Source organism: Oryza sativa, chromosome 7 (genome assembly GCF_034140825.1).
Source record: "Oryza sativa Japonica Group chromosome 7, ASM3414082v1".
NCBI lineage: Eukaryota > Viridiplantae > Streptophyta > Magnoliopsida > Poales > Poaceae > Oryza > Oryza sativa.
Window position 1 is genome coordinate 289,916 of NC_089041.1, and position 12,449 is coordinate 302,364.

At 43.2% G+C, this 12,449-nt stretch overlaps 2 protein-coding genes across 2 annotated transcripts; one reads left to right on the forward strand and one right to left on the reverse strand.

Moving 5' to 3' along the window:
• Positions 1-8,680: 8,680 nt before the first annotated feature.
• LOC4342189 (blue copper protein) lies at positions 8,681-9,768 on the forward strand. The gene is made up of 2 exons (XM_015790204.3): positions 8,681-9,007; positions 9,120-9,768. Exons 1-2 carry the CDS (start codon positions 8,818-8,820, stop codon positions 9,533-9,535), a joined length of 606 nt encoding a protein of 201 aa, XP_015645690.1. The 5' UTR covers positions 8,681-8,817; the 3' UTR covers positions 9,536-9,768.
• A 613-nt stretch (positions 9,769-10,381) lies between these two features.
• LOC136357350 (DNA-directed RNA polymerases II, IV and V subunit 12-like) lies at positions 10,382-12,335 on the reverse strand. The gene is made up of 3 exons (XM_066312569.1): positions 12,162-12,335; positions 11,609-11,701; positions 10,382-10,640 (listed from the first exon to the last, which is right to left on the reverse strand). The coding sequence occupies exons 1-3, from the start codon at positions 12,232-12,234 to the stop codon at positions 10,618-10,620; spliced, it is 189 nt and encodes a 62-aa protein (XP_066168666.1). The 5' UTR covers positions 12,235-12,335; the 3' UTR covers positions 10,382-10,617.
• Positions 12,336-12,449: the final 114 nt, after the last annotated feature.

Below are 12,449 nucleotides of genomic sequence, written 5' to 3' on the forward strand. Positions count from 1 at the left end.
CGGTTGGAACAGTACTAGCTACCCGAAAATCAACCATTTCTACCGTATTGTCCCAATCTAAGTTCATTATATTTTACGCAGTCTAACTAGGCAGGGCTAAACAAAAGCTAGCATATCTGGTTTGCTATGTTCAGGTTATGCATTTGAAATCATGTATGACTAATGCATGAGGTATCAGAGATATAGAATATAGGGTATTTATGCTCAAAGGAGAGGAATAATAACTTGCCTTGCTCCAACGCAAATAAATCCGAGATAGGCAACCTGATTATCTGATCCTCGAAATACCACAGGTTGCCATCCAAAAGATAATAGACTCTACTAACGAAGACGAAGAACTAAATTCAATAAAAGTCATTAAATAACAAGAAAAACAATAAAATGGTGAGAAGGGCTAGGTTTAGGGTGTAAATATTTCCTTTATAGGGTATAGGGATTATTGGGCTAATATTTCATGTGTAAGTTCTAAAGGTTGGAGGCTAGAGGGGATTAAGCAACTAATGTCGCTTATATTTCATGTGCAGGCCTTGGTTGCTTGGAGAATAAGGGATTTAACTGGTTCAGTGAGTATGTGGCTAGTATTGGTTGGTGGTAGGCTTAGGTAGTATAATACCTAGGGTTTGGTTATATTTAAGCCGTCTGCGGAGTAGGGAAGCATATCGGCTAGGCTCTGTATAGGTTCTAGGAGAGTAGGTGGCTGAGTATAGTGGATAGGCGATATTGGTAGGTGGGGTATTTGGATGACGGTTGGGTTTTAACTAGCAAGGTGTTACCTAGTATTTGGTTGTGTGCTAGTCGATGCTAGAGCATAATGACTAGGTTTGGTATTTTCTCTAGCCGGTATCGACAGATAGCATATCGGCTAGAGGGATTGGAGGTTTATACAGGTTCAGTGGGGCGGAAGTGTTACTCCGACAACCGTGAGTTGCGGCGGAGCGGCTAGGATCACACAGAGCTCGAGAGCTAACTGTGTGGTGTACTGTGGAGGTCGAGGAAATAATGAAGCTCCGACTGTTGTACGCAGCGAGGCGTAGGTTGCCAAGAGCAGCACTTCGACCTTAGGTTTGGTTTTTGCTGGGCTTTACAACCAACGGTTCGATGTTGAGGTCCGTAGACCGCACAAACGTCCCATGAAAGGCATAAAGTTCCGACCGGCGGCTTTTTAGTGGCTAAAGGGTATTTTTGGGTAAGAAGGAAATATTTGAAGGGCAAATCTAAGTTTAAATTGGAAATTCAAATATAAGATTAAATCAAATATTTATTCAAATGGAATTTGAATAAATTAAGGAAATTCAAATAAAATCTTAAAATAGCAAATTTGGTATCAAAATGTAGATTTTGAATTTAGAAGAATTTAGGTCCAAGTTTCACTGGAATTGGATCTACGGTTTAGGAGATATGGGCTTCTAAAGAATTGGATTTGAATTAAATAGGGAAATAGGAAGAGTTACTGTGCAGGGGCCCACCTGTCAGTGTTTGTTTTCTTTTCTTTTTCTTTCTCTTCTTCTTCCTCCCGTCTCTTCCTTCTTCTTTTTCAGCCGAGTAAACGAGAGGAGAGGGAGAGAGGGATGCCGGTGCTCCAGTGGCTGGGGGACGGCGACGTCGGTGGCGGAACGTGTTCCCGAGCAACGCGTACCCGGGGAGGGTGGTGGCTGGAAAAGAGGAACGGTGAGTTGGCCGGAACGGCGGCAACACGAGCTCACCTTCGGCTGGCTAAGGTGGTAATGGTGGTGGCTTAGTTTGGAGGGAGAGAGAAGGGGGAAATGGACAAAATGGATTCGCCGGAGTGAAGAGAGACTAGTGGTGCAAGGATTCGAGAAGTGGAGCTGTAGGGGAGGAGATCGGCCGGGACTTAGTGGTGGCCGGTCATGGTGGAGAGAGAAGAGAGAGCTTGTAGAGCTCGGATGATGTGGGGAAAAGAGAGGGCTTCACCGGCTATTTATAGGAGTCGGGAAGTCGGTTCATCGGAGGAGGACGAGGAAGGCACGGCGACGGTGGCGTGAGGAGGAGGATGACGGCGCCGGTCTCGTCCTCTGATTGGGCATCGATGTCGGTTCGGCTCGTGTTTGATGTCAGCGAAGTGTCATGTACATGGGCTGGGCTGGCTCTAGGCCCAACCAAACAGCAAGGAGGAGTATAAAACCAAGCCACACTATAGTTCTTGGGGGTATCGATGAACAGATATTCAACTTGTGGCTTTGCCATGGCTCTCTTCCTCCTCCAACTCTACCTCCTCTGATTCTATTTCTCTAATTCCAATCTCATGCTTCTGCCTTTTCTATATTGCTCTTCCCGATCCCTGATTCTATTCTCTTGATTGTATCCCTGAGCACTTGTATTCTTGAGTGGATTTGCAACATATCGGTGGCACTTGTGTGAGAGATTTGGTGTGATTGTGTTGGTTCGTGACACAAAGTGACGTGCAGCTGACGTCGACTTGATTTCTTAGCGGCGACGGAAGGACGTTGGCGGCCACAGAGGAAGGTACGGCACGACGTCGGCGGCGGCGCAAATCACGGCGCACGACAACGGCGCCCACAGGGAGGAGAGGGGCGGCTCAGCTGGAAGGGTTGGCTGGGCCGTCCTGGGCCAAGGGGGAGATGGGCCGAGAGAAGAAGAAAACGGAATTTTGGCCCAAAAGCAAATAGAAGTTATTTTTTGAATTTTGGAATATATTTGAAGAAGGAAGTTTGAATCCAAATTAATATTTGGAAGGAATTTAGGTGGCTAACTTTTGAAATGAATTTATTTTGGAGATAATTTCCAAAGAGAGATTTCCTAATTATTTGAGTGCAATATTTTAGAGGTAGCATATAATAGAATTTATTTGATGCACTCAAATGAAAGGGTAAGGGATATATGAATAAAATTGAATGTGTAAATAGGAAGGTGGGAAGAAGATAATTGGAGAAGGGTAAGTAGGGTTTTAGCCTCAAAATATATGGCATGGGTTTCAAAGAATTGTTTGAGGCTAATAGGAAATTTGGATGACAAAGATATAATCTGTTTTCTTAGCACAAGAGCAATTATTCAGAATATTTGCAATAATAATATTTCTTGTGCTGAGAAGAAAATCAAGCCACAAGAATTAAATTGGTGGCTAAATTAAAAGAAAGGATTTAGATATTTGGATCAAGAATCAAAGGATGGGTTAACAAATAATTCCAATAACATTGGAATTGCAAGGATTTGGTTTAAAGGATTTTCCTTGGACCACAATTCACAAAATAAAAAGGGTTTTCAAACTAAATTTGAATAAAAGGAATTTTGTCAAAATAAGGTTTTAAATTAAAACCAAATCGAGAAACACCTTAATTTAACCAAATATATTTTTAAAGGAAAGACATAAAAGAAATTAAATACCAGAGAGGGATTTTATGCAAGTTAATTTTTGGAGGTCTCTCTAATTATATTTTCCTAGGTTTAGAAGGTTCATAAGAACATAAGAACTGGCATGATGCATAATTAGAACATAGCTAATTTTCAGTATGTTACACCGCATCCGTTTAATAATATGGTTTAGGATATGTTATGAACACTATGTGTCCGAATCCGCTCCGTTTTCACCCCAATATGGACGATGAGAGACGGCGGCGGCACCTCCGGAGCCATGTGGATGGAAGGGGTAGCCCAACAAGCTTGAGCTGAAAAAATAAACACGAAACTAAAAAAGTTTTAAAAAGTAAAAGTAAAAACATAATTGGATTTGAAAATATGGTAATGGAAATGCCCCTTGATCTGATGTATGTGTCGGCCCAAGCAATTTATCCTAATTAAATGTGGAAAGTGGGCTTGTGCAAATTGAAGTATGTATTGGGCTTTTCTGGGAGAATAGCATCTGTTTGGGCCTGGGCCAAAACTTTTGGTTGTTGGCTTGGAATAAGTTCACCCTCAAAAGTCACTAAAATCTAATCCGTGACCCTAAACCACAAAACCGGATATCTCGATCCCTCAACTCTTAAAACCGGTGCAATTTGACTCCCTCGACGGTTTTGGAGGGCGGTTTCACTGACGTGGCGCCTACATGGCAGTATTGATCTGGTCTTCTTTCCACGTGGCGTTGACGTGGCGCTTAGATGGCATTAGAAATAAAAAATGTGTGTGGGACCCATTTATCATTCACCCAAAATATGGGTGGGACCCACTGACATGTGGGGCCCACATGAATCATCCCCCCTCCTCTCTCTCTTTCCCTTCCCTTCGGCGAGCTGTGAGCGTTGGATGGGGCCAGCAGTGGCGGGCGGGAACCGGCGGCGGCGACGGCTGTGGGCTGGAAAGGGAGCCAGCTCTCGCCCGTCGTCATCGATGGTCGCCGCACCCACCGCCCGCCAGCAGCGTCGGCCGGCGACAAGATCGTGATGCCCTGCATCATGACACCGGATCTGTCGCTACTGGAGTCTAATCCCGCGGGGAGCACCTAGATCGGCGGCGGCTCGTCCACTGATATGTGGAGTCCACGTGTCATCTTCTCCCTCTTTCTTCTTCCTCCCTCTCTCTTTCTTTCTCTCTCTCCCTTTCAGACTTTTGCAAGAGGCGGCGGCAGGAGGTTGGGTGCCGCCGGGCCGGAGCAGTGGCGGCGGCGGTGGCAACGAGCGGGGGCTGGAGTGGTGGCGGCGCTTCGGGCTGGAGCTGGCGCAAATGGATACAGAGGAGGAGGAGGCGGCAGCAAAGGAGACGGCGTACCCACGAGGCCAGCTGCTATGGAGATTTTTTTAGATAATGAGCTGCTATGGAGATTGATTTGCGAATTTTGCATCTCCACCACGTCGAAGCCGTCGAGGAGGCCATCCGGCAGCTGCTGCTCCTGATTAAGAAACTGCTGCAACGACGACGACGACGTCTCCAAGGGTTCTTGCCACAATGTGAGATCTCCATGGAAGTAGAGCTACTGTTGCTGATGCTGCATGCTCGTCATAGCAGGCGAAATTGTATTCTGCTTCTTGGTTGTTCTGCTCCTGTTGCTCCGGCAAGATGTAGCACTAGCTTTGCTCGCCGTGAGTAGAAGTCGATCGCGGGGACACAAACACGAGCTCGTCCGACAGCCGGCGCGGCCCGTCCACGCCGCTCGACCCACGGCGTCGTCGTCAGCTCCCTCTGCCATTCACGGCGCCGCCGGGAGGACGGAGCCTGTCCTCACCTCCACCGGCACAACGCCCTCACTGGGGGACGAGCTCCCTCACGGCACCGCCGCTACTCCCGACCGCCGGACGCCGCCGCCGTCCCCACTGCCGCTCCGTGGTGAAGAGAAAGGCTGGGGGAGAGAATGAGAGAAGGGAGAGAGAGAGAGAGAGGAGGAAGAAGGGGAGGAGAGAGAATGACATATGGGCCCCATGTCAGTGGGTCCCGCATGTCAATGAATTATTTTTCTAATTCTAATGTCACTTAAGCGCCACGTCAACGCCACGTGTAAAGAAGACTCGGTCAATACCACCACGTAGGTGCCACATCAGCAAAACCGCCCTCCAAAACCGTCAAGGGAGTCAAATTATACTGGTTTTAAGAGTTTGGGGTCGAGATATCAGGTTTTATGGTTTAGGGTTACGGACTAGATTTCGATCACTTTTGAGGGTCACGAAGTGAACTTATTCCTGTTGGCTTTGTTGCGCGAGTTGGGTTGGGCCACGCACGACGCCACGAATTAATTTATAAATAGAATGGGCTAGGAAGCTAGCGTACACAACTTTGACCAAATCCCTCTCTGCGGTTCAGCTAGCAGATGAGAGACCTCACCTTTCCAACAATAAATTAATCATAATATATACTGCTAGTGCCAGCTCACTCAACCGGATTATTCGAAGTCATGTGCTCTTTCAGCAGCGTTTGCATGTTCAGTAATTCTACAAACTAAACTCCATGAATACAAAAGGATAGGATATACTGTGCATGCATGCATATATGTATTGTTGGATGCATAATTATTTGTTTGCCAATATCATGTAATTGCCTGAATCTCCGTTATTTAGCTATCTGCAGGGGTGATCGATCAAGCAACTTAAACCACCATTTAATTTAAAAATAGTACCTCCCTCCTTTAATTTATTGATGACAAAGTAAAAAAATTCTTGTTTAGTAAGTTCCAACTTCAGAAAATTGCAGGTCCAGCTTCAACTCCAAATTAATGGGTTTGCAACTGAAAGTTTTCAAACCAAGGCAAATTAGGCAGCCACACAGGAGAGTGTGACCCACATGCACTTCAAAATAAAAATTAACCATGTATATGCTTCATTGGCAGTATCTACTAAGGTGGTATTTGAATCTCCTGAAGATGAAGGTAAAGATACAGATTAAATGTTTCACGTAAAACGAGATGGTAATAACGTGTGATTAATTAAGTTTTAATTATTATAAACTTAAAAAATAGATTAATTTGATATTTTAGAATAACTTTAAAGTTTTTGCAGGCTATATGTGTGTATGGATGTATCTGGAGCACAAGTTTCTCACTGCATTTGTCCATGCATCATCACCCAGGCTGCCAGGCAGTTGCCTTGCCTGCTGCCTGTCTGTCTGTCTTAACAACTCAATTGTTAATTATCTGTAGTTTGGAGAGGAATCTTCCTACCCCACAAAAGCCAATGAAGCTCTAAGAGCAAGTTTAATAGTATAGCCCACTAATAGCTCCAATTCATTTATAGATAATTTATACAATAGTTGCTTACTATACTATTAATATATGGTCCCACATGTCATACATACATTGTGTCTTGGAGTCCGTGCTGCAGCTGGCTATAGATCTGTAGTCCGCTGCTTTTCTCTCTCATCATTTACCTCATTAAAATATGTTTATAGCTGGCTAATAGTCTGCTATTGTACCTGCTCTAACTACTAGTAGCAACCATGCATCTCACAGAGTTGAGACATGCCAATGCAGTAGCGCCCCCACTCACATGCATGATCAATCTCTTATTGTTATGATGCCAACGAATGCAAGGCTCGTAATTCGTGCTATTAATTGGGTGCTTAATTATAATCAACGACCTAACTCTACACTTGCAGTAGTCATTAACAAGTTGCACGATAGCTAAGCTATTCTGAAAATGGGAATATTGCATCTCACTTTGTATATATAAGTTCAATCGACTCCTCTGTTGAAGTACAAGTGAATGTATTAATTGGTCATTTTTGCACCGTTAATTTAGTCTTTTGTTTGAATTAGAAGGGTATCCACAAACAACAACTATGACCTGATTGACAACTACGACAACGTAAGACGTCTACAATTTAAGCTTGTTAAGAGCATCATCAACAGTACTCTCAAATTCTAAATACAAAATATCCTTTTAAGAATCTCTAATATGGATTTAAGAAAAATCTTATCTCCAATAGATTACCTAAAATTAACCCCCTAAAATAAAAAGTAAAGTCACCTCCAATTCTCCTTGGTACGGTCGGTCCCCCTACCCCCTTGCACGATTGGCGCCTCCCCCTCCCCTTCGCGCAATCCACCAATTTGAAGTTGGAAGTCGCTGCGTGCTCCCGAGTTATGGAGAGCGAAAAAAAGATATGAGAATTCTAAATTTTGGGCATTGATTATAGGGGACTGTTGGAGCCCCATTTTCATCTAAAATTTCATAACTTTAGGATTGGGACCTGTTTAAGCCTATGGGAATGTTAGAACGACGCATGTATACAGGCTAACACAGTAATTAGGACAATTATATAATTAATTAATTTTCAGCGTAGATTGTGGAAGACATGAACTAACTATAGCTGACAAAATAAGTTACGTGGGAACATGTAAACAAAAGAACACGCTGATATGTTTTTTATTACTCTTAGTTTGGTCTCTGTTAGCGCGTTGGGTTCGGTTTGAAGTTAACACGTAGACATATAGATATAGTATGTTATGTCAGAACCAAACGGCTGGTGGAGTAGTGAACTATCAAGATGTAAATATATAAATATGTGTGTGAATATTGTTATTAGTATATACTTTTATATTGTTGTTAAGGGGATTATATTTTAATGGTTTAATTTGGTGTAATTGGTATGATATAGGCGGCATATTATATATATCATGTTAAAGCATGCACATGGATTGATCATTGGCTGCCTGCCTTCCTTTAAGGAAGGAAGGAAGAAATGGAAGCCGGGCGGAAGATGATGCATGCATGCATGATTATAGTATTAGTGTGGTGTGGTGTGTTGTTTATGCAATTCAGCGAGCGAGTAATTAACATTAGGGCCCCTTTGATTTGGAGGAAAAACATTGGAATTTGAGAGGTTTTCAATCCTATAGGAAAATTTCCTATGAAGCCCTTTGAAACAAAGGATTGAATCCTATCCAATCCTTTGAAATTCCTATGGAATGGACAGTCCTAAAGAGATTTTGGAGGAAATTTAGCAAGAGCTTCAACCTCTTGCTAACTTTCCTTTGAGTCTATCTCTTTCATCCAATTCCTGTGTTTTTCCTGTGGTTCAATCAAACGGTCATTCCTGTATTTTTCCTGTGTTTTGCAATCCTTTGTTTTACACTTACATTCCTATCAAAATCCTACGTTTTTCCTATTCCTACGTTTTCTCAATCCTGCGATTCAAAGGGGCCCTTAGAATTTCTGGTCAATGTATGCCCACCAACTCCCACATAACCGCAAATTTGAAGTCTTCGTGCATCATCTGTCGGTGCATGCAGCGTATATATCTCTAATTTAGTTAATTTAACTTGTTGATCGATCGCTATATATAAGAGCTAGCTAGCTGCCTGCAGTCCTGCACAGCCCACACAGTAAGTGTCAGCAACTACAAAGAGTCTATATAGCTACTAATTAATCATCCTCGATCGATCGATCTCGGTCGTGTATAGCAGTAGCACTGCATATGGCAATAAGCAGATTAATGGTGACGAAGAAGCAGCAGGCGGCCTTGTTGGCCGTGGTCGCCGTGGCAGCTCTGGCGCAGGTCGCGGCGGCGGCGGTGCATCCGGTGGGAGGCAATGGCGCCTGGGACACCACCGGCAACTACAATGCCTGGTCCGTCTCCCAAAAGTTCTCCCAAGGCGACTCCATCCGTAAGCACCTCGATCGATCTCAACTCTCTCATTCCATCCATGGGCCATGGCCATGGCTTGGATGAAGAAGCAACCTCTCAATTGACCATGAACATACGTACCATGCGTGCAGTGTTCACCTATCCCTCCTCGCACGACGTGGTGGAGGTCCCCAAGGCCAGCTACGACGCCTGCTCACCCGCCAACGCCCTCGCCTCCTACACCGGCGGCAGCACCACCGTCAAGCTCGACGCCCCGGGCAAGCACTACTTCATCTGCGGCGTGCCCGGCCACTGCGCCGCCGGCATGAAGCTCGAGGTCACCGTCGCCGCCGCCACCGCCACCAAGCCCAGGCACAAGAAGGGCGCCGCCCCCGCCGCCGCCCCGGCGATGCCTCCCGCCGTCTCATCACCCACCGAGGAGATGCCCGCTGTCACCTCTCCCACCGGATCTCCGGCGCCGTCGTCCGCGTCTGCTGCGTCAACCATCGCCATCAACGTCGCCGCCACGCTCGCCGCAGGGATGGCATTGGCCTTCCTCGCCATGTGAGACTGAGACTATAGGCTCCATTTAATTATTTTTTGGGCTCTGCTTAATTAATCCCTTCCCTTAATCATGTATGCATGCCACTGCTAGCTAAGCTGTTGAGAAATTTGCAGGCTTTTCGCTTCTTCTTTTCCTTTTCCTTTTGATTAAATTATTAGTTTACGTACATTTATTTGTTGTACACTTGTACTCTCTCGACGGAATAAATCGAGCTATATATTGTCATTCTTTCAGCATGATTCAGTGTTGATCCTCATGTCGCCTGTATTTTTCATCACTTAATTAATTAATACGTGCTCAGAGGTTCGCTATTTCAGAATGCATAAACCTAGGAGGGACTAGATCGAATTCCGAAATTTTAGAAATACTTGGGAAAAATTCGACTAAGATCTTCAGTATTTGAAGAAATTTTGCTAAATTAATTTGAACATTTTTCGCCAGGTAAAGAAGTACAAATAAATTTTGACCTGAAGAATACTGGGACCTACGACCGATAAAGCACGGAATTTCAAAAATTCAAATCCGAAATTGTAAACACTGTCTCTATATAGATTATCTATGTACTGATACAATGCTAGCTAACTATTGCTGAGATGCTCAATATATATATGCTCTTGTTCAAAGTCGTTGATTAGTGAAGTTTCAGTGATCAGATCTCTCTGGGCAGTGTGAATACTACACAAATAATTCAGACCATAGGAAAGAACAGACTACAAAACACCTGCATTCAACTCTCTGTAACACGTACATCACTGCATTACCTTGCAATCAGGGACCATATATATTTAACTTGTTGCCCTGTGGTCAACAACAATACCTGCAAAATCAAATCAGGAGCAACCATACAAATCCACACAACTTAATTATTTCCATATCTCAAAATGTCCAACACAACAATGCATTACATTAATTTTTTTAGTTTGGGTATTACCACTTCCGGCCAAAGTTCAATGAAAAGATACGACATTCTGAGTATTGCTCAACACATTTGCTATATATATGTTCATTTTGGTAAGGACACTCAATAATCATTTCTTCGCTTGAGAGCATGGTAATAGCTAGCAAATGTGTCCATTCCCTCATCTTCAGCGCGCTTCATACTGAACAACTGCCAAAGAAGAAGCAAATTAAAATGAAAGATTGCACATGGCAACATACTAGGGAAATGATAAATGCGTTAGAACAAAGAAGAGACAAAATTGTATACATGTTCAGATCAAACTGAACAAGACATAAACAAAGCCTCAGTATTCAGTTTTTAATCAAATATGTGATTCGCTATTGTGCTTATTGAACCATAAAGAAATGCCATGCCAATGCTCAGTTTAACTTAATTAGTCTAATCATTATGACCAAGTTAAGAACAAAGTACAAAATAGTACTAGTAATGCCTTGCTTTTGTTTGGGAGAAACATGCGTATGCTATAATTTTTACACCAAAAAAGGAAATGGATCAAGCTCAAGTTTCATTAAACAATGACATAAAACCTTTGTACGTACATTCACAACAGATGACCATAAGGGTTAATTCCACACTTTTATTACAATAATAGACCAACTCATCCTCGGATGGTTTGATATCGATCTCAAACTTATCGTCGTGTTTGTAGACCAACGTGGGATATATATCTCAATGTGATTAGCAAATATATGTTATTTCATTGCTTTCCATGTAATTTGAGTTTGGTTGTCATGGTTTGCACACTTACAACATATTGAGCTTTCCAAATTCCTTCCTCTTGTAGAGCACCTCATGCAAATATGCAATAGTTGTGATATATAAATCATTGTGATCGATCATAGTCACAACTCTTGGCCGGGTTATCAATCCAAGATCAATTAATTTGATGGCCGCAATCAAATTTCAACAGGCACATGCTATAAGGACATTATATAGTTGTATGTGTTGCAAAAGGCAACCTAATCTCACGTACTACTCCATTACACTTATACTCCAAGTGACGAGAAGCTAGCCAATGATAACACAAACAATGACCAAATAACAAAAATGTGCTACAAATAAATATGGAAAGCAAAAAGGAACAAGTTAAGGATTGGTATATAGAGTTATCGTACCTTGGCGGGTTCGCTTCTTGCAGAGGATGCGACAGCCACATTCATGGCACTGGACAACATCAGTCGGTTTGAGTAAGGTCTCAGTTCCACAATCTAAAACAAATACATATACACTTCGTATTAGGGATTAATTTAAAATCTAACAAGTCAGAACTGAACTAACCTAGAGTAAAACAAAACATCATTTCATCATGAGGGGATAGAATATATCAAAAATCAACACTTTTAGAAGAAATAGGTTATCCATCATCCTCGGTTGTAGTGCGGTTTGAATCTGGAGCCTAAATATATATGGAATACAATCATCCAATCATCTTGTATATGTGGGATCTACTTACATCCATAAGAACCAAAAAAACTAGCTAGAGGGTCATGAAATCCACAACATGAGCGCTTAGAAAAAGGAATCTTGCGTGATGATGCCTATTGTGCCTTCCTTGGCAACTCGCCAAAATCGCAACAGCAAATTGAAAAACATCACTCATCAAAGTTTGTCTAAAATTGTTGGAGGACGAGAGAGAGAGAGAGAGAGACGGGGGGGGGGGGCTCTCACCTGTGCATAGATAGCTGACGGGTTTCGGCTGCTGAGGATCCATTGGTGCCGGTGAGCTAGGGTCGTGCTGCATTGCGTTACGCCGCCACAACCACCGTGCTCAGAAAAGGGGGAGAAGAGAGCAGGAGCAGCCGCAAAGAAGGAAGGAGTTGGCTCAACCCTAAAAAGGGATTTTATATGCTAAGGTAGGATTATTGGGTTATGCAGTCAGCTCAGCCCAATTATGCTAGGGCAAAGAAGGAAAGAGTTGGCTCAACCCTAAAAAGGGATTTTATATGCTAAGGTAGG